The 23,317-nt window shown below is 34.1% G+C and overlaps 1 protein-coding gene across 1 annotated transcript; it reads left to right on the top strand.

Annotated features, from left to right (window-relative positions):
• The first annotated feature begins 1,755 nt into the window (after positions 1–1,755).
• LOC142336136 (uncharacterized) lies at positions 1,756–22,934 on the top strand. The gene is made up of 9 exons (XM_075384717.1): positions 1,756–2,041; positions 3,039–3,407; positions 6,167–6,342; positions 8,676–8,858; positions 11,910–12,171; positions 14,946–15,188; positions 20,181–20,297; positions 22,458–22,612; positions 22,926–22,934. Exons 1-9 carry the CDS (start codon positions 2,020–2,022, stop codon positions 22,932–22,934), a joined length of 1,536 nt encoding a protein of 511 aa, XP_075240832.1. The 5' UTR covers positions 1,756–2,019.
• Positions 22,935–23,317: the final 383 nt, after the last annotated feature.

Below are 23,317 nucleotides of genomic sequence, written 5' to 3'. Positions count from 1 at the left end.
TTGTTATAGATTAAAACTGATATTGGTTTTAGTTTGAAAGAAACCAAAAATACACCTCTTTTTTTCACTAAGACCGGACAAGAGGGAGGAGTATGGTTTGATCTCACCCGAAAGTCTTCGATGAGATTTCCTGTTCAATCCCCCAACTCCCCCAAAAGGACTTGCAGAAACACTCCAGTCCAAAAATTCACTTCAACGTTGAAAAAAACAGGACGCAAAAACAGGTAATTTCTATAGCTTCAAACTAATTTAGCTTGATATTAGTTGTAATTTTTCTTTTGCTGTAGACCAGCGCACGTGCATACAGATCAAAATGAACTTTAAATGAACAAAATATAATCTGGCTCCGTAAAAATGCTGTGCTTGCTAATGATCTGAATTTACCGCTCATAAATAGGAACATAAACTGATTTATGTGGGTGTCGGGCCAACTATTTTCAAACAATCAGCGAGCATTGGGAGGGGTAAACAGATGGTGGCAGGGTTGGGAGGGCTGCAAGAGGAGGGGGTCCAAAACACCGGATGACGGAGGATCGACTGCGTGTGAGTTGGGGGGGGGGGGGGTGCTGGAAGGAGGGTGAGGAGGGGGGGGGGGGGGGGTGGACGTGAGTGCGCGGATTGGGGTGGGGTTGATTGAGTGGCGGGGGGGGGGGCGTTCAACAAGAACAAGATTAAGAACAGCACTTCAGACCTCAAAATAATTTTGGTGATTCGCATTCTTAGAGACTGGTTAGGCGTGAGACTATGAGAGAACTTATCTCCTTTTTGAGAACGAAAAGTCAAATGGGTCAGACGAAAAATCACATGCCTGTAGTTTTGATCTAATTTTGTTATAAAGGATCTTTTGGCGTCATTAGAACTAACTCAAGGTTTTTTTATATTTTATAAAAAAATATGCTTTTCAAGTTTTCACACTTTTTTCACACTGTTTCACGCAATTCCCTCTATGATTTATCGCTGATCAGAGACTTGTATATCTCTGATCATCTCAAAAATAAATTTTAGATAGTTAAATTAAGAGCACAAAAAAGGTGCGACAAGTCACTATAATTTCTAACTAGTTATTATTCCTAACTAATTTAACCGGGATTAGCAGTGGTCATGTTAGGTGGGGGTGTTAAAGATTGCAGGATTTGTTTTCCAATTGCAGATTATTACTGCATACAGCATACCTGATTAAAGCGACTTCCCTTAACCAACCCAACTTCACTATACTAACAAAAAACCGCTGCGTCGATTGATCACGAAGCAGAAAATCCAATAAAAGTGTCTACAAGTGGGTGCTGCCATAAAAAAGTGGCTGCGATTCATTTTTCAATTTTAAAAAAAATTAATTATGTCAGTTTTTACTTATACAGCAGAAGTGGAAAACAGCTAAAAAATGGCTAAATTTAATCAGAATCCACAACTTTTATGGGCTAAATCCAAAAAATTTCTGTTGGCATAAAACAAGAAACGTCTATTTTTGACGTATTTAGTTAAAGACAGAGACCATTTTTTGCCTAAACTTGGTAAAATTTTAGTATTATATATTCTTTGATCTATTTAATATATTATCAATATGAATTGGTATCGATGCCGACAAAATTTTGCAAAATATTTTTATCTATGTAACTTTAACACTTTGTAACCCAATTTTTGTAAAATGTGAACGAATAGTCTTGAATGAAGTGAATAAAGGGTTAGGGGGGATTTTTTCTTCTTAGTGAACAAAGAGAGAAGTGATGTGAAATAGAGGGTGGGGATAGGGTGGGATTACAGCCAATCAGCGGAGAGATTTGCTCACCTGGACGAGAGATAATCGCCTATTAATTGATTGCTTCTTCTTGGTGAGTGGACAATATAGGAAAAAAGTGGGAGTGAAACAGTACTTAGAATATCAAAAAGCTATTTTCGGATGAAGTAAATCAGAAATTATTGGTTATCCTGATTATTATTTGATTAAAACGACAACTCTGTAATAAACAAAACAGCAACAAAACAACTTTTTGCGACTCTATTATCCTAGAAGACTTGGAGATGAATGCGTGGATGCTTTATGGTAAGTTGAAAACATAGTTTGTGGCTTTGTGGAGAATTGAAATAAACAATTTTTTATGGTAGTTTTATTGACTAGTTAGTGTTATTGGTTATTTTTATTGGGCTTTAATGATCAGATTTCAATTGGATGGCTATTAGGCGCGTATCAAATTCCGTTGACACAATTTTTATTAGATCTAGTCAAGACGAGTGAAGTTATTCTGGTCAAAACTTCAAAATTTCTCACCAAGATCTTGATTCCACAAAATTTTTATTATCAATTCTTGTTAAAGTATCTTAAAAATATCTTGCCAGCACAGTTTGTTCATTGGAAAGGTTTTTTTTCTATTTATGCAAAATAAGGTTCTAGAGATCGCCTATTCCATAGATTTCAGAGTAGAGGCCAGATGATTATCTTCTTAAGTTCGTGTAAGACCAATGACTCAATTGTAGGAAAAAAATCCCAGCATGAAATTTCGTTCCAGTCGAGCTCTGCACTTATAGGTTATTTTTGGCGCGTCAACTTCCATATTCTCCAAAAAAACTCCCGAGATTTAGTTCTTCGGTGTGTTATAAAAGAATTGTTTAATCTCTTCAAAACAACCAATTTTTAGAAAAAAATTTAAGGTTTGTAAGAATCTTCGCAATACGAATGGCCGTGTTACACAATTCTTGTGAGATTTTTACAGAAAAGAAGACGACAAAATGTTGTCTTGCCTGATCATGCAGGATAAAATTTGAGGCCGGCAGGGAGTGAAATGTCGGCAAGGATATAAGAAAATTTTGCGAAATATTCAGGATCTGGTGACGTATTTAGTGCAAAAAAGGAAGCCTTTTTCTTTCATTTTAGCGTCTACATAACGTTCTAAATTCTTGCTGATGTCATTTCTTCTTGACATATACGTTTTGAAAGCAAGATAATATAACTTTGGGTGGAACTTGAGCACTAGGTGAGGGGGGAGATCCAAATTTTGAATAACTTGGATCATTTTTGAATAATTTGAATGGCTTCATTACAGAGCTCAGTGGCAATCTTCTTCCCCTGAATTTGCTACCAAACTCCGAATTATTTCTAACAACAACAAAAAATCATGAAAAAATATCCCCAGCATCACACCAACAACAACATCAACAACATCAACAACAGACAAACAAACAACCTCAGCATGACTTTGCTAGAGATCTGGAAAAGTACATTGGAACCAATCCAGTGTCATTCCTGAAAACAGTGCAGCAAATTCCGGTTGTGCCTGACTACTCTCAATTCTGGCAACTGTTGCCTCTGTTCCGCGTGTACTACAGACTGGCCTGGATGAACATGCATAATGCTCCAGTTTTGAGGGTGTTCCAGGATTCGAAAGACTTGAAAACTTACAACACGCCAAAAGGTAAAACTGAAGGTTTCCTTGTCTTCTTTGCTTAGAACATCTTTTTTGGTTTTTGGGGCCAATTTCATTAAGAATTTGCAATTTGGTGTCGCGAATTGAGAAAAAACTCAATTCAATCTCAAGTCAAGATTTTCACTTCACGCTATGCTTGAAAACTTTATCGATGAAAAGTTTCATTTAGTAAAGTGTTTAAAAACCTCACCCAAACGCACAAACCAGTTGAAAATACAGCAAAAAGTCTAAATCAAAGTTCAGAAGGTGCCCAAGACGCGTTTATGTTTTTTTTTGCAATTTTCTCTAAGAGATGAGAAAAAACATTGAATCGAAGACCATTTTGATCAAGTTCTTTGAGAAGTGTATTGACTTCAGACAAAGTGGTTGCTTATGTTTTGGTGTGCAGCAAGCATTAAGGCGAAATTTTCACAAAAATCTGAAGAATTAATTAACTTTGAAGCAGCTTGAACGAAGACAAATGTATTTTTTAGCCGGAAAATTGTAATTAACATACACTAACCTGGAAAACATTTTTCAAACACTGCCACTCATCTACTAATTTTTGAACAAGATGGCTCTAGCGAGACTGCACTGAGCAGTGAATGTTCCACTATACTTCTCGAACTTTTCAAAACTTTTATTTGCTATTATTGCAATTAGCAATTTGCCGCCGAAATAGAAAGTAGCAATATTATTTGCGAGTTGAGTTTTTTAGAAGCTTCCGCCTACAAGTGTGGGGCACTCTGCTCCTTTAATTTCAACGAAAAAGCATCACAACTGTCAACTCCATATAAACGTTACGGAACTTTATTAACTATTTACTCTTTTTCTGAAAAAAAACTGCTTATTTCTAAAGAATTTATTTAGTAAAATTTAAAGCTAGAAGAGATTATTTAGATAAATATTTGAAAATCAGATAATTTAAACTGAAATTCCAAATTTTCAGTTTCGGTAAACTAAAATTCATATAAAATTGTCAGATGGCTGTATAAGAACAAAAAAATCAGCTAATTGGAGCTTATAAAATTCATTGAGTGCAGAAAGCCTAAAAACAATTTTCATCTGAAGACTAATTTCAGAATAACTCCGAATGCTATTATCAAGAGCAAATAACAAAAGACAACTGGTTATTTATTGTCAATGAATCTTCAGGCATATCTTGCACTTCTTTTGAGTATACTATGACACAAAAAGCTATTACTTTTTTCTTCACATACATTTCAGGTCATATGCAAAGTGCTTGCAACAATCATACGATAGTTTTCCCTAATTTTGGACAATAATCTTTTCATTAAACTAACAGAAATTTGGTCACCCGCAGGAATACCAAATATTATTATTGTAAAATGAAAAATTTTTAAAAAAATATATTCTGGGCTATCCTGCAGCCCTTTTTCATCAGTCTCTTTGCTTGATCTGCCTAATTTCTAAATGTTTTTCCCAAAACTGTTTCAATTGGCATCAAATTTATTATTTTTAAACTTTGTTTTCATTACGTGATGTATCCTGCAAGATAACCATTCGGAACCGACTAGGGAAGAGTTTACCATGTTTGGAGCAAGATACATCACGTAATGAAAACAAAGTTTAAAAAAAATAAATTTTATGCCAATTGAAACAGTTTTGGGAAAAATATTTAGAAATTAAGCAGATCAAGCAAAGAGACTGGTGAAAAAGGGCTGCAAGATAGCCCAGAAAATATTTTTTTCGTATTACAATAATATTATTTTTGTTTTTCAAGACGTTTTTTGTTAATGGCAAATTTACGAAAATCTTTGATATTGTTGACTTTGGAACCTAAACTTTGTAACAAAATTGCCCAAAAAAGAGTTTTTGAAAAACACATTCTTTTAAAATCGATTTGAGAATTGACAAAAATTGGCTGAAAATTAATGCAGTATGATAGAAAATGGTCATCTGTTTTCGATGCATCGATTCTTGATTTTATGAAATTTGAAAGCTTCGCGATTGAGGAAATATCTCACTTATTGAGGGAAAAATTTTACCGTCAGTTTGACCATGTTGAACACTAATGAGTAAAAGCAGTGTTTTATATTTTTTTTCTCTTTTTGTTTTTCCATATTGTTGCTTCATTCAGTACATCAATATTTCAGATAAATTTTAATTTGCCACAAGGTAGGAGTTTTCGGGTTATTCTTAAAATCCAGAGAAGTAGAAAAAATTAGAGTTGAAAAAAATTTTTTTGTTCCCAAAAATCATATCCGTCTTTCTGCTTTTGTTGAGTTGACTACTCCCATTTTTTGTTGAGCTAACACAAAAAAAAACATTTGCAATTGGTCGAAAAAACACTTCAAATACAGTTTGTGAATAAAAACACTTAACATTGATTTGTTTTTAATTAATTTTCAGCAATTAATTCATTAACGGCTTTTTAATGAGCAAAATTTTAAATTGGTTCAAAAGTCCTCTAACTGAGTTTCTTTGATTTTTTTGTTTGGCAAAAACTGTTTGCAAAAAGCAATTAAAATACACAAAATTAATGTTTCATCCGTATAATAAAATTTTGCTGTGGCCTGACCAGAGATGCGTTTGAGCGCAAAAAAATGTGGAGAAGTCTGGTAATGGACTGGAGTCACGAAAGTTTGGACAATGGTCTGATTAGAGGTCTTTTTGTTCTTGGACTTCAACTTGTGTAGTTTTATTTTGATTCGCATTGTTAAATAACTATTTTTTTAAAAAAAACTTCAAAAAATAGCTTCAAAAACAAGGTGTGTTCCTATCGTGGTAATGTGTTCACTTGTCAGGAATATCGATTGTGACAATGGAGCACAGTGACGGGAGTGTCTCTAAGACAGTTGTGAATTGTGGGGTCCACCCTATCCAGAGGGGTGCCCAGTTGGGTCCTTTAGAGGGCAGGAGGGTCAAGGCAGACAGGGTATCATGTGACATTGTCATGCAGAAGAGACGAGCTATTTGGGAGGTCTGTATTCCAACTGTTTCCTCATTCGCCCGAAGGAACAAAATATTTTCTGTTCAAGGTCGAGAAAGTTTCAAGGTTATAACAAAAACTATAACGAACAATTACAACGCACCCTTACAAATTCTCAAGATTTGTAACTTTTATCACGACAAGTTTTTTTTGTTTGAGTTTTATAGAAATAATAGATGAACATAAATGGTGTTGAAGTACAGCTTCATTAGTAATCAATAATATTGATGACAACTAGATTTTGTGTGAATTGTTTATACTCGGAGCTTTTCCAATTTAAACCAAACTACTTGCATCAAATTTGTTCAACTAAGAAATTATAATTTTTCGAAAAGCAAAAATTATTGCCATAAATATCACCTTCCCATCATTGTTGATGAACATAATCCAAATTAAAATAACCCTCCGATAAATTGCCAATGACACCTTCGCAATTAAGAGAAATGCGTTAGGTGTAAAAACACTTGTCATTAAGGAAATAAGTAGAACTTGTTCAAAACTTTATCCTTATTTAGACGGATCTCTGTGAACTTTGTGTGAACTTTGAAACTCATATGGACTGTAACTGCTAGTGAAATTTTCTAAATTTAAACTACATTAAATTCAGTTATTACCCTAATGATAGACGGATTCAATTCTGGCAAGATGATTCAAAACTTGATTCAAAAATCTTGACAGAAAAGAAGCTTGACAAAAACATTAAAAGGCCGTTTACAGCTATGGTTAGTAATTTAAACTACCGACTGTGACTTTGTTTGGTTTACTTTTCATAAAAGGGCAGGTTTCATAACTCGGCGAACGCAAAGTAAGCCGATAGGTAAGCAAGCCGACAGAAAACCGAGCCGAAAGTTATGTAATAGTTATGTAATCTATTAGAAATAATACATTGTCAGCCGTTACAATCAATACTGCGCGTAGTATTATAGTGCATAATGTATTCCAATACACCAAAGAAACAAAAATGCGTCAATTTTTAGACATCTAGTGGGTACGGGCCTCAGCAGACCCCTGCCACCTCATAACTCATAGATGTCGTAGTGGAATTCAAAGTCTTGCAAGGATCTTGCAAAATTTTGCATTCCTATAAACCTCGAAATCAATTTCTCTAGAATGAAAATTACTGACAAAAAGATAAAAATTTAAAATAGGAGGTCAGCCAAACAGTAAAAAGTTTATATCAGTTTTAAAAAATAGAATAATTTAGAAGTCAGATCTTGGAAGAATCTTGAAGAATCTTGCAAGAATTTTGCAAGATTTCAATTTTATCAGATCTGTATCAGTAAGTTAACTGATAAAAGAAAACATGATCTAAATGTTTGCCTTTGCCTCCCCTTTTTCCAACCTAACTGGCAATTTGATTAAAAATGTAAAAACAGTAGTTGCTGCAAAAAAATTCTTTTCATGATTTTGTTTTTATAGGGAACATTCACAACGAAATTTTATCTTAAGTAGTTTTTTCCGACAGTTGATTAACTCCTTCAGCTCAACCAACTGCTGAAAGCAGTCAAGTAATCATTGCAAAATGTAAGTTCAAAATCTTGCAAGATATTTGCAAGATGGATTCAAAATCTTGCAAGAATCTTGCAAGGTGGATGCAAATCTTGCAGGACTCTGGCAAGAAAAATTGGAAGAAGTATGCATTCCTTTGGAAGATTTCTAGCAAGATTTTAGATTTTTTCATCACTAGGGTAAACTTATCTCCTGCTTTGTTCCAAATCACCATACAACCCAACGAGCTCTCTCTTTTTGGCATTAATCAGAGTACTTTCGAAAAAGGGGTGGCGTTAGCTATTAGGGGTAATACACGCAAAGCATTATACTCAGATAATTAAACACGAAAAGTATCGATTGAGATATTAGACACGTGGTGAAAAATTTTATTCCTATTTAACGTGAAACCATTACAAGTGCTTTGATTACAAATGGTTTCTTTCATCCTGAGCTTAAGTCTTGAATAACTGTATATTAAATTTCTTAAGATGACAGTACGCCGTTTTGCATATTTTTTAAATTTTTTTTGAGCTACAAGCAAAAGTTTGTAAGTTTTTAATTGTTAGAAAACAAGGCCTAAAAGTTTTATGATTTGCTACTGTTTAATTGTTTAATTTTCAGATTTTAAAAAACTATAAACTTTGGTAGATATCTATGAAAGTATTTTATCAAATAGAATAGAGGACTTATCTAGTCCAGGACACTGGACATAAACGACTGAATATAACGTTGGTATCTTCAATTTCAAACGTAAGAGAGCTTCGGCATCTTTGTAATAGTCTTTTTGCACCACAAGCTAAAATTCTGTTCAAGGTCGGTTGAAATTTGTTCAGGTGATGAAGGGAGACCGCGTGGACCACTTCATAGACCTGACATACCCCGGATCAAATTGGACCAGATTTGTGAGATCTGCCAAGTACTTCGGGGGTCCAGTGGCCTCTTCGTCCAGTCCAACCTCTGAGTACAATCTAGAACTGGTTCAGAAAGGACAGGAACTGTATTTCGTAGCCAGACAGGTTGGGTTCTATTCTCAACTGAAATTGGTGATCTAATATTTAGAATACCCCTTTCATCAAACGAATAGTATAGCAATAAATTTCGTTTGATAGAAATCTATCAATTTTTTGAGGTTACTTATAAGATATTTTTTAAAGCAAACGATGGAAGCAAGCGTTATATTCACCGACGAATCGAAACTGCGCAACGGAGTAAAAGTTATATACCCGCAACAATGAACACACTATTTTTCTTTCTCCGCTTTTTTTGCTATCTAAAAGCTCTTTCAATCTGAGCTTTTCAAATTCTTTCAGAAAGATTAAAAAAATCGAGCCCATAGATTACACATCTCATACCATTTGTCCCCAGATTTGATCGAAGATAGAATACACTCAGATGAACATTTTTAGAATCACTTATACTATAAACTTAAAAAGATTCTAGTTTTTGCACAGCTCAATACAAATATACACAAATGAAATCAACTTCAGACGAGGAAATGCCATAGTAGACATTATTCCTACTGGGTGACTCGCTGTGATGCGCACTTCAAGTGTCTTATCTCACAAATAAGTTGCAAATGTCAACATGTTTACTTGTTCGCCAATTTCAAAATATCAAACACAATAGCAGATGCGGAAAACGACCCTGTAACGAAATATATTTCATGTATTATAACTTCAGGATGCCTTTATATCTGTGTTATAGAAAATTTCGATACCTTGCAAGTTCAAGCTAACAAATATTTTTCGTTTCACAGACTATGATGCAAGAAAACGGAAACAAATTCTCACGTTAATTTAACGTTCCAAAAAAATTGTTCTTTGTTTAGATCCAAAAATAAATCACAACTTCAGCCTAAAGGGGGTAATTTAGAAGCTTTATGATGGGGAAATTAGAACATATGTTACGAAACGTTGTGCAGAAAAAAATAATTGGGAATCTATTTTTTGGGATTTCGACCCCGAAATATCAGTTTTTAACTGCGCAGTGAACTATCGTCTCCTAACTCTGTGAATTGATACAGTGCTTGTAAGTAGTTCTAGTGAAACTATTGTAAATTTATTTTCTGGTTTTTTAAACGGTTTTCTTGTAAATGGTTACGTTTTGGAACGATAAAGGTTTTGGAACGTAAATGGTTACGTTTTGATCCAAACTGTGCGAAGCAAAACAGTTAATATAACAAAGTTTTGATCTGAAGCTAGAAAAACAGTTAGAAAAAATTTACAGAAAAAAATGATTGACAGAAACGAGTTTCTGAAAAAATGACATTCTTTTTAACTTTATTAATTATTTTTTTTTATAAAATGTTTTAGATCAGGATACAGAACTTAACCCAAAAGAAATGAACAATTTAGACTGCAATTTGATTTGATTTTAAGAGAAATTGAGTAGTCCGTGTTTGTATTATTTAACAGTAGAAAATTTGTAGAATCCAAATACTGTTAAAATTTTTTTCAATTCATTTTGATTTCCTCATCTTTTGGTATACTCATGCACTAATTGTGTCTATTTGCTCACCATATTATGAAGTATCGGTCTCTGTATGTAGACAGAACAAAAATGGATTTTGTTAGGACAGTGCTGTCTTCTTGAGATCAATCTTTTTTATAATCTTTTAATCAGATAAAATGTTACATACAAGTAAAATTTTTGTGCTTACATTTGACAACTGTTTTTTTTATTCTGACCCACTTTATTGAGGGAGGATATATATATATATATATATATATATATATATATATATATATAAATATATATATATATATATATTATATATATATATATATATATATATGCTCAGCTGTTTTTTTTTCAGTGAATTTTGGCCCATCGATATTTTCATCGTACTGAGTTGCGAGCAGTATCATAACAAAGCCCGCCCAACGTAGAATATATATATATATATATATATATATATATATATACATATATATATATATATATATATATATATATATATATATATATAAATATTTAAAAAATTTTTTGATTATTGTTTTGGTTGCGAGTTGTCGTGGCTCAAAATGTTTGGATTATTTCAATAATCTCTTTTGTTTTTGTTCATATTTTCTATTTTTGTTCAATTTTGTTCAAGATTACCGGAAGTCAAAGCCTGAATGCCGACAAAACACCGTTTTCAAACTCCTAAGAGAGGGAATTTTTGTACTTCCACTTCCCATGAGATCGTTGTGAAATTGAACCTTTGTCGATCTTTTGCTGCTTGAACTTTATAATTACCCAAACTTCATATTATTTTGACTTTTTTGTCAAAATAAAAGAGTTCGCTAACATTTGGAACAATTACGTGCTCTTATTGTACGAGTAACAACGGCATTGTTAATATATGTATGTGTGTGTGAAATTAGTATATGTATGTGCGTGCGTGTGTGCGTGTGCGTGTGTGTGTGTGTGCGTGTGTGTGTGTGTGTGTGTGTGTGTTTGTGTGTGTGTGTGTGTGTGTGTGTGTGTGTGTGTGTGTGTGTGTGTGTATGCGTGCGTGCGTGCGTGCGTGCTTGCGTGCGTGTGTTTAAGTCTGTGTGTCCGTCCGTGTTTGTTTTTTTTCTAATGCTTTAATACATGTGCCGTACGAAAAAAACTTGTTTTTGATAATGAAGATTACTCCAACTGCCAGTAACGGTATCTATTATTGGAGAGTTTGCCAAATAGTTAGAATCATTGGACAGTTTACTTAACAGGCAGCTCAGCTTTACCATTGGACTATTGAATAGACAATCATGATCAGAGGGTGACATTAGAGCGCACAATAGTCTGATCAGAGGAAGTTTTCGAGCGCACGTTAAGCGCACAGGGAGCTTCGAGCGCGCTATAGTCAGATCAGAGGACAAATCAGTCTGGGTCGGTCTGATCAGAGGTCACTTTCGTCTGGGATGGTCTGATCAGAGGCCATTTCGGTCTGGACCTCAACCTGGGCAGTGTCGATGACCGCTTTACTCGCAGCACAGCTGGGTTAACTGACTCAAAAATCATGCACATCTGTAAATTGAAGACAAATTAAATAAAGAGAAATAATTGAAAAAAAAGAATGATTCTCATCCTTTTTATTTCAGGATATACCCCATGGACAGCAACTGGTTGCGTGGTATAGCCACCACTACAACATAGTGATGGGAGTTGTGATTGGCTGGAAGGGGGTGGGGGTGTCAGGGTGCATGGGAAAAGGACGATCAGTTGTGGAAAAAAGCGAATTAGCAGCAGGAGGTGTGACCAGTAAAGAGAGAGGCAGGTGTGACAGGTTTCAACAATTGTCTATCAGAAAGTATAAAAAGATGTCATCCACTGCGACAACGTCAGTCCCAACGAAGACCACAGGTAATAGGAAACAGCTTAGCATCCCAGGTTGAAAGCTTGACTTATGAACAGACCCTGGCCGACTGGTATTGGTTATGAACAGACTCTGTGTCAGCTATTTTGGACAGGGTGGACCATGGTCCGACCAATGTTTTTAGGGCTGATAGTTTCTCAAAAAAATTTTAGGAAAATATTTTTATTTGAATATAGGCAAACAAACTTTAGTTCAAAATTATCCAATCAATTTTTTGTCCATTAATTCAACTGACCAATAAAATAATCCATTGAAAATCTCAATGCAGGAGTCTAATATACATTAAAGGTTCATTATAAACTTCTAAGCAATAACAAGGCTATTTTGAGTCTCATCGTGGTTTTATCAGCGTTGAGAAGAAACATGGCGGGTCTCTGTTTTTACGACTCAAAGAAGAGTTATAGTGATCTATTTTTGAGATCGGTCGAGTTGATCAAAAACAGGCCCCAGTGAAGACGAGATGGTTATCTTGCAAGATTCTGCCAGAATCTTGCAAAAACTGTCTATCTTGTAAGATCTGGCAGAAAAATGGTTATCTTGCAAGATCTGCCAGTAAAATAGTTACCTTGCAAGATCTGCCAGAAAAATGCATATCCTGCAAGATTCTTGCAAGTTCGTTCCGGTCGAGCTGTCCTCTTATTGGCTCCCATTCATGCAGCACATTTCATTTTGACCAGAAATTTACTTAAGAATCAGTTGTGTTTTTTAGGAAAAATATTAAATTTAAATAGATTTTGAATCTGGAAATATGAATTATCTGAAGAAAACATATTAAAATCTGCCTTTGAGAGCTGTTAACACAAAATAAATTACTATTAAAAATGATTTTTTTTATCAACTTTATCAAGATTTACAAAACTACACGTCAAGATTACCTTTTCTGGTGAAAAAATTATGTGATATTAATCTTTACATCTTAAACAGCTTCCTTTCATTTAATTCAGCTCCTTGCGCTTAAGTTTTCTTTCCAATGCCCAAAAAAGTGATTATTCACGGCTTGCCATTTTTTTGAGCTTCGAAAGACTAAAGACAATGTAGCACTTATCAAAACTCAAAACTATGATTTTTTGTTGTTGAACAACAATTAAGAGCAATGGAGTTGAACAACAATTAAGAGCAATCTGGGTCTTCGCTGCGTTTGTTTTGCCTGCATTAAACAGGTTTTTTTGTTTCTACATAGATTTTGCTCGTAGTTTTTTTGGTATTTTTGCTTCTTCGTAAGTCTTCTGCTATGGGGGTCTTCTGCTTTTGAAATGTCTCAAATTGCAGAGATTTACTTTGGATACGGATCACGAATTTTAAAACTTTTGCTCTTCGTTTTACATTAGAATCCATTTTCTGGCTTTCCAGAACTCAACGTTCTTATTTTTTTATTGAGTTGATGTCAGATATCGATAAAATATTCAAAAATTTTCTCGTTTTATGTGCAAAAAGTATTCTCGTTTTATTTCAACAAATTAATCGCTTTCTGTTTTTTCAAGTCCTCGTTTTATTTTTGCGCTGTTATTTTTCCAGAAAGATGTGGAATTGTTTAACCAACAATCAATTGTTAAACATTAGCATCGGGTAAGTGGTCAGAAGCAATTTATCTCAAAATTTCCTTCGAATTGACTATGAAAATTTTGCCCTTTTTCGCAAATCCTTTTAGGTTTTGTTTCAAGTTTTTGGTTGACACAAGTCAAGCTTGACCTAAGAATGACCTCACTTAAAGTTTCAATTGGACGGAATTCAGTTTTAGTCAATGAGATTTATCTAACCTTGTGGTTACGAATTGAAGTAAAAATTTGTTTGAAGTAAAAATGATTAATCGAAGTCACAAACTCTTCGTCTTTCTATATTTGCATCAATATATATTATGACAAAACTTTTTCAATGATGCTGAATTTAATGCCGCGAGGATTTTTATGGGTCTTCCCTTGTCCAGAAAGAGCCGTTTGTTATTTTAAGAAAAGGGTCGGTTTATTTGGTTTCAGTTAGTCAAAAACAACGAGAGCCGTTAGGTTTGTTTTGGTATCCTCGGTATGTATTCTTTTGAAAAGTATGTAGGTGGTGTATGTTGGTGTATAAAGACATAAAAAAACTTTGGTTGGTTTGGCTTTAAAACGAAAGAAACCAGCGTTAATTTTGGTTTCTTATAATCGATATGCCTGGTTTTTAAACGTAAAAAATTGTCGGTTGTTCCTTTTCAAAAGACAAGAAAAAAAGGAGAACATGACCTTTGTACTTCCTCTTGATCATGTCAAAACTCGGTTAGTGTGAGTCTCAAGAAGTTTTAAATTTTCAGCTGAAAAAAAACAAAAAGTATTATTGGTTAATCTATTTTTACCACAATTTGTACCTTTTTGAAGAAAACGTCTCCAAGACGTACGTTTGAAACTCCTGCGATTAGAAAGCTATCATTGCAATTTAGTACATGATAAACAAGAAACACAAATTGTAGTATGTAAAAACCGACGAAATTCTTACGTTTCAAATCAAGCTTACTGAATCTAAGAAACTCAACATACGGACGGCTTCTCGTAATTCAAACCAAGAATGTCGAATCTAAGAATCCTAACATACCGAAGCTTTTTTACCTCACAAATCGAGCATATCGTTGATTGATTGCGGGTTCGATATGGCTCATATTCCAGAGATTCCATACTCCAGATGCAAATAAAAAAGGTCATCTGGTTTTATAGTACAGTTTTCTTTTCCTTTATTTTTTCAGTTATCCCGTCTTTAGTAAAAAAAAAAATATTTGGAGGTCATCCCATTTTAGGTCAAGTTTTGACTATCAAGCCAAACCTGACGAAAGTTACACCCTCTCAGCTGTCTGCAACTTCAGCAACAAGCAATGGCGTCCAGTCAATAACTGGTCCAGGGGGTTCTGGACCTTCAGGGTCAAATGCGGTTTCTTCAGCGTCAGTTGGGGAGGGTTTTCCATGCAGCAGATGTGGGAAAGTGTTTGCCTATCAGTACTACAGAGACAAACACTTGAAGTATACCAGATGTATTGATAGAGGTTCGTTTTCTCTTTCCATGGGGGGGGGGGGGGGGGTTAAATTCGTCATTCCAACATCGCATATATTTCCCAAGCATGAAAGAGTGGAATAAATTGATCGAAATTATAGTATTTTATAGTAACAAGGCGGCTCGTTAATGTGCGTTCGCACATGATGTTCCGACCCTAGCTCATCTACATTTTTGACTAAATTGTCAACCAAATGAAGAGATAACAAAAATAGAGTTTAAAGCAAACGTTACACAACTTATCTACTAATTGAATCACATAATTCCATGCCTCATTACAGCGCCAACGTGATCTGACATTAAAGAGAATAAGAGACAAAAAACAAAAAAAAACAAACAAAAATTTCACGGCAAAAACGGAATATCTAAATTAAAAAGCACCTAGTAACAACGTCAAAGTGCACTCAGGTAAAACCTTAACTACACAAGTTTTTTGTTTCGAACAGTACGTCAGATGGACAATTTTCTTAATGAGACTGGGTAACAAGTCGACAAAAAGAACGAACAGTGAAGCGAAACCTAAAAAATAATCAACATTTTTTACACCAAGAAATTTCAAAATTCTTAACAATCATTAGCTTTTAACTAAATAATCCTTAAAAAATTACTGAAACTCATTACAAAACCGAGAGGACTTGTCTTTGGTTAGACTAAGCCATAGCCATAGAAGCGAACTAAAGAAGAACTCAAAAAATTACAAACGATTTGCGAAAACAAACTATTGCTACCATTAAAGTCATTAGCTATCATCTGAATATTATGTATTTTTAATTCAATTGTTCGATTCTACTGATTCAGCTAAAGAATTTAAACTCAGAGATTAAATAAGTTTACTTGCGCCACATTTGAAAACCATTGGGATCTGTTATTACGCGATTGTTCTGAAAGAAGAGAAAAAGAAACACAAAAATTGGCCACTGAAAAAACGTTAGGAAAAACGCATATTATCCAAAAAACGCATATAACAAAACAAACATTGTGACGATTAATATCAATAGATAAGTTATCTCTTGAAATACAAAAAATTGGATGGGAACTCTCATTGATGAAAATAAGTTACAATTTGACGAAAAGAACAAAAACTGAAAAGTTTGAAAACGAACTTCAATATGATTATCAATAACTTTAAGACTGCTTCGCGTAACATCATTCATTCAATGCTCATTTAGAAGCCTATGAGAACTGTCAGCAATTTAGGGCTACCTAAGGAACAAAAACAGCAATTTCAAGAAAAAATTGAGCGAGAGAAGTGTCGAAGGCAATAAAACAACGAACTTTTCACTAAAAACTATTCTATATCCAATGAATTTTTAAGAGCAATGAGATTTCTCTTATTTATCAATATAATTTCAAAAAATCAAAGAAATATAAACAAATACATTAGAACAACGAAATTTTGAGAAAACACTATTATCAACGCAATTAATTTCATTAGCCTTCAACGCCCGCCAGTAAAAACGCTTAAATTTGCCTCGACGGGACAATTAGTTTGTTTGACAATCATATTTCATCAATAAGACCCTACAACAAGTTATTGAGTTTAAAAACGACAACAGAGAGAGGCAAAAACCAAAAATTCAGTAGAAAAGTGCCAGAAGAATATAAATAAGCAATTCAAATCATAAGTTCTTCTTTGAAAACTTTATCTATGGTCTGTTGAATTTATCCCTAAAACAATGGGGACCATCAGCAGTATGATGTGATAAGATTTCAAAGGGATCCAAAGATAAAATAAAGTACGCAAATTTTTTTAGAAAAATTATGAAATCTCGTGGCATTGAAGTTTTAAAACTAATAGGTAGAAGATAAAACCGCTAACCAAAATAATTTTGGCTGCTGTTTAACAAAAAAAAAAATTCCGCTAGTGCTGACATGGACCATCATTTCAAGAAAAAAAAGTTTAGGATTGGTTAATATTCAGAAACAAATTCGAAAAATCATTTTTAGCTTTTAACAGCCATTAAACTCAAAATCTTTCAACGGAGCTCAATATCTACGCTCGGGTATAACCCGATCGGATGAAAATGATGTTTGTTACGCATAGATAATAAACATGACATCACAATAAGTCTTATGACTGTGAAAATAATAACAAATACAGGCAAAAACCAAATCTCATTGAAAAAAGAGAGCGAGAAGAAAGTGTCAAAGCCAATTAAAGCATTAGCTTGTCTCTGAAAGCTTTATCTCTGATCCACTGAACGTCCTCTTGAAGCCAACGGGATTAAAATAATATTTGGATAATGTGTATAATGTTTGGATAAAGTGATAAGAGTTAAAAGGTAACCAAGAGTAAAAAACAATATCCAAAAAAGTTATTAAAAAAATTGAAATCTTGTGTCATTGAAGTCAAATAACCAATAGTTAGAAGACAAAACCGCTCACCAGATTAAATTTGGTTGCAGCAGGAAGGAAGAGGATGCTGTCACTCCTGGACTGACTTACGGTTCACGACAATAAGTTTTAGTCTTTAATATTAAAAAAAATCGAAAATTTCTTTATTAAGTCTTAACTGCCATTAGCTGTCCTCGCAAAGCACTAGATATGTTCACTTAATGCTCATTATAGAACATTTGGTACTGCTGGTTAATGAATTCATGCCATAGGACTCCAAAAAATAGTAAAACCTCAAAAAGAATTTCAAAAATTTCATTTAAAATTACGAAAACTCAGAATCGAAGCCAAAAAAACATGAGCAATTCCTTGAAAACGATGTTTTTTGTTTATTGGGCTTAATTTGACTGTAAAAGAGGCTTTTCATTAATAGAACCTTGATACAAAAAGTGACTTGTCTCCAGGCGACTTAAAAAAAGCAAAAAAGAGAAAAGTTTTATAAAAAAAAAGAGCTCTGAAATAGAATTCGAATTTTTTTTATAGTGAACTTCCCAATGAGACCAGAACTAGTCTTTTTTATCGCCTTTAGTCTATTAGGAACAAAAAATTGGTCCATTTTCTGGCGTGAAATTTATTTTTGAGATACTATTTTTGTAGAAAATATTTTAATTTGGAGAAAAATTACACTAAAAGTGAACAAATATCGAGTGTTCACACAAAACATCAATCCTCGATAACTCCTCGAAAAAAAAGAAAATAAAATAAATCTTTTTAATTTTGAATTCTACGCTGGACCAGCTGATTAATGATATCACTCACATTTCTCTACAACGAATATATCGATCGGCCAAAATTGACTGAACAAAAAAAATCCATTTGAGTATATAGTTCCTACCCCCCCCACAAGTGGGCTCGGAACAATTATAGCACGTTTTGATAGTACGATCGTACTTTCATAAAATAGCGTAACAATCCAATCAAGTGCGTTGAATTGAATGTAAGACTCCAAAATTATCATAATTAACGTTCTAAAATGTAAGGACGGAAATTTGGTGACTTTAAGGCACTAATGCACAACATAATTATTTATTGAGGTCAAATTTATTTTTTGAAAATTTTCGTCCTTAAATTTTAGAGACTGAATAAATTTGAGGAGTGCTGACTTGTCAACCCAAAATAGTTCATTGAATTGTCTAAAATATTGTCGTGATTTATAGTGCCTGCTGTGTTGATAGAAGCACGAGATTAATTATGAATTTATAAAAAAAATTCTGAAGATAGTTAATGATCGCAGTGCACAATTCTAACAAAGATCATGTCGTTTTGGGAGTTTCTAAATAATTTTGAGCACCCCTGATTTGGTCTCAGAGTAACAAAGAACTGGAACATTGAAACTACATATAAAACAGCGCTGCTGATCCATAATATTTGCAGCATAAAAATTACCCAGGTTGAAGTGCCAGAGCTAGAGTCGATATGTTCAGACCATCCCAGACGAAACATCTCTATGTCCAGACCGTTCCAGACCGCAAGTACCCATGCCAAGACTTTCGTGCGCTCCAAACCAAAATTCGTGCTCTCCAAAATTGACAACTTGTGTGTTCAAGTCCAGACTATCGTGCTATAGTTATTCATGATTCGCCATGCTTAATTCATTGCAATTTCAGACTGTTTGTACGCTGGGCATAAAAATTACTGACTGTTATTTGTCTGAACGTATTTTTATTTCGTATTCCCTATACAGTCTGCTATCACGAACCATTCTGCACATCTGCATAAAATAATTGGATCTTTTACGTTTGTGCCCCCCTCCCCAGTACGTTATCCTCCCCCAGAAATGCAGAGGTTGTTTCAACCAATTTAGAGAAATGCAAATCTTAATTTTTGAGAATGATGTCAGCTGTGTGAGCTATTCGAAATTTTCACTGATTGTTTGGAACTTTTCCGTTTTTGTGCCCACTGCATATAATTTGCAACCCCAGACGCACGGGGTCTTTCCCATTATAGCGCTCCCATTAAATTATACCCCCCCCCCCCATTATGGCATTTTTACCATGATTGGGGGCTATAGTTTATCTGACCACTAAGCTGGGGGGACTAAGAAGTGAAAGACCCGACGCACGTGCCATTACATAGTAAAACATTATGGGAAATTATGGCAAGTGCGTCTGGGGCTGCAAATTATATGCAGGGGGCACAAACGGAAAAGATCCGAAAATTCATTGAAAAATTCGAATAGCTCAAACAGCTGACATCAAGCTCAAAAATTCAGATTTGCATTTCTCACATATTTTCAACGTACCAATTTCATTCAAATTCACAGCTTCAAGTCTGATGGCTCGGATGTTCGAAGCGAAGTAATGGTTACGTGACTCTGCTCTAAGTCACTAAATTTTCTGGCGTTCATCGAGAACCGCGAAGTGGTTCGAGATATTAAGTCAGAATTTCAAAATGATTTCAGCGGAGTCACGTAACCATGCATAAAACACAAAACGCGCGTGTTTTAAAATGACGAAAGTGAACTGAAGTCAACTTCTGGCTAAGTAGGAACTTCTGGCATTTTAACTTCTGGCACTTCAGACGTTCGACATTTTGAATTGTGCACGTGAGTGTTTTAACTAATCGCTTCAAATGTTAAATTTTGGTTCAGGTGATCGGAAGTTTCCATGTTCTCTGTGCACTCGGTCCTTCGAGAAGAGAGATCGGTTGAGAATCCACGTGTTGCATGTTCATGAGAAACACCGCCCACACAAATGCGCCGTATGTGGTAAGTTGAAGCCCTTTGTCAGAGTTAAATCAAATTTAATATTTTTTCATTAATTCTACCAATTTATTTATTTATTAAACTGTAATGCCTTCAACGTAGATGTTACTAGGATCAAGGTTTATAGGTATCAATTCTCTCAATTTATTCTATAGTGATAATTCACCCTAGTTGAGACATAATGGTTATCCTGCAAGATCTTGCATGATTCTTCTAACAAGGTTATCTCGCAAGATTCATGCAAAAGTGAAGACAATATCAAAAGAAGAAAAAACTTCAGCTAAAACGAATGGTGACTGTCAGCCGAAAAAATCTCAATCAAATTATGTCTTTATCAGCCTGAAACTGAGCAAAGAATAGCTTTAATGTGAAAACTATTTGCGAAAAATGTGCTCATTGCGCTGAATAGCCGAATAGAGCCTATCTTTTAATTTTTTAACAGGTTCTAACTGATCTTTTCCACATTTTTTCTTGCATTTTTGGACTTATTTTATTCTTATTTTCTGTGCAGTTCAGCTGACCTGTCATAAATCTTCAACGGACAGGGTTAAATTATTAAGACAAGGTTAAATTTCGATATTTGAACCATAAATCAAACGCTCAAACTATAGGATTAAAGAGAAAGAAATAAATACGCGAATTTTTGGATCATTTCCAGTTCATGGTTTTTTTAATGCTGTTTGATAGCAACTGAATACTTTTCTATGCTTGGTTAAGTGAAATTTTCATGAATGCATTTGAAAATTTTGAATTTAATTATTTTTATAGTTTTGCACAAACGTAACTCGTCACAGTTTTGGGTATTTAAAATTAATTTAATTATTCAATTTAAATATTCAATTTAAAATTAAAAGTAATTATTCAAGGTTATAATTATTACATTAATTATATAACTAGTTAAGCTTCCAACTTTTCGAAAATTGTGTTAATGTATTTGAAATCTTATTCAAAATACATCATTGGTTATTCATTGGTTATTCATATATATCAATATTTGCTAACTGACCCTTGTAATCGTTGTACAGTCGCATTTATGAAACGGCTATTTTAATTTCTGTACGGTGGAAAAATGAAACATTAGGCAACGAGGAAACGAAATTTAATCACACGAAAAAGCCACGAGAATTTGTTTTTTTTTTCGTTGCGTCAACACAAATAAGAGTAGAAATCAGAGATATCAAAAATATCAAAATTTCAAAAACTAAAATCTTAACAGACTGCTGGTCGTTTCTGCTAATGTCCCTAATCTCCTAATAAAGTCCCAAAGTTCTTTTTAAAATTTGACCCTGTCGTGAAACACTGATGGCATAGCTTTTTTTCCTTTTTTGGATATCTTTTTGAAGGGAAGTGCAACTTAAACTTATCGATCTTACATACAAATATACTACAATATTGTAATACGCTACATTTTTAATACAGAAAAAAAATTGAAGAGTGCAAACCAGCACACGGTAACTAAAGAAAATTAGAAATTGTTAGCGGAAAAATTGTTAGAATTAGTATCCACACATGAGAAGGAATTTAGCAATTGATTTTAATTTGTGAAAAATAGATAACAGGATTGATTGGTTCGACTTTGTTAAACTTTTTGAAGCGATCAATTCAGACTTTGAAGAAGAAATGACCAAAGTTTTTTGTTTTGTGATTACGTAAAACGTAACTAAATATGGCCAAATAGAAGAACGCTTTATTCGCGTAATGTCATCTGTACAAAAAATGATTAATTAACAATTTTGTGGAACAGTTTAAGTTCGTTTTGAAAAGACAGCTAGTTTTCTTTGTATTAGAAAATTATTAACAGGGGTTGCTTCAGTGATCAGTTTTTATTTTCGTGACTTTTTCGAGTTTGGCAGGTCTTAATCTTAATAAACAAAAACACTTAGCTGGTTTTTTTTTTGCATTCAAAACTTATCTTGATTGGAATTATCAAAATATTTTTGTTAATTTACAGCCTAGTATTATCACATGGTTCAGACCGTTTCAACCGTGTGATTATAGCAGAATGTATGTTAATAAAAAATCTTGCTGTGTTGATTTTCATTTCAGCATCTTCAACCAAATGGTAAAAATTTTAATTAACTTGTTTGGAATATAGAAAAAAAATTGCCGATAAAATACGCGACGTTCTGATGGTTGAAATAGTTTGGGTTTGTTGCGACACAGGAAAGACGTTCTCGCAGTCCTCGTCTCTCAACAAACACTTCAGAGTCCATTCCGGAGAGAGACCGTACAAGTGTACATTCTGTTCCAAAAGCTTCACTGCATCCAGCATCCTACGCACACACATGAGACAACACTCGGGCGAAAAACCTTTCAAGGTAATACCCATTATTATCCCTTTTAGTGGCTTTTGAAGGAAGTTTGAAGCAATTATTGTAAACGTGTTGGTCTTCTTTGCGCAAAATTTTTGCTTGACCGTTTTGATTTTTGAAGTGAATCTACGTCCTCGAATTTTTCGTTTTGGGTGATTTAAATTTCGCTCTAATCTACAAGCGCCCGCAGCTGAATTCAAGTGGCGGCAGTTCACTACTAAAAAACAAATGAAAAGTGTGCCCAAATTTATATTTTTCACTCTAATTTTTGTTAGTGGTTATAGCGATATATAGTAATCTCTAATGACGTCATTTGTAGCCCCATTAGTAAATTTAGTTACTCCCTTCCACTGCCCCCCCACTTGCAGGCTGCAACAGATTCGACCTCCACTTGTCGTTTGAGAGCAATTCTTCTGACGTTCCCTAAGTCAGAATTAATACATAATTTGCAAAAACTTGCAAATATTTTGTATCCAATAGCTCTTTTGCAAAATTTTGCAACAGCAAATAATTTTTGCAAAATTTGTAAATACCAAACAAACCTTGCAAGTTTTGCAAACTCAATTGTATTTTCCAAACTTTGCAAACTTTGCAAACTTATACAAAATCTTCAATAGTCTGTACTTTAATGATAATACCAAAAACGTGCAACAAAAACTTCTCCAGATCCCAGACTAATTCTACCTGCTGGACATCCCGACACCTGGTCAT

The sequence above is a fragment of the Convolutriloba macropyga genome, chromosome 3 (genome assembly GCF_964194025.1).
Source record: "Convolutriloba macropyga chromosome 3, txConMacr16.3, whole genome shotgun sequence".
Taxonomy (NCBI): domain Eukaryota; kingdom Metazoa; phylum Xenacoelomorpha; order Acoela; family Convolutidae; genus Convolutriloba; species Convolutriloba macropyga.
This window is presented reverse-complemented; position numbering and strand designations above follow the sequence as displayed.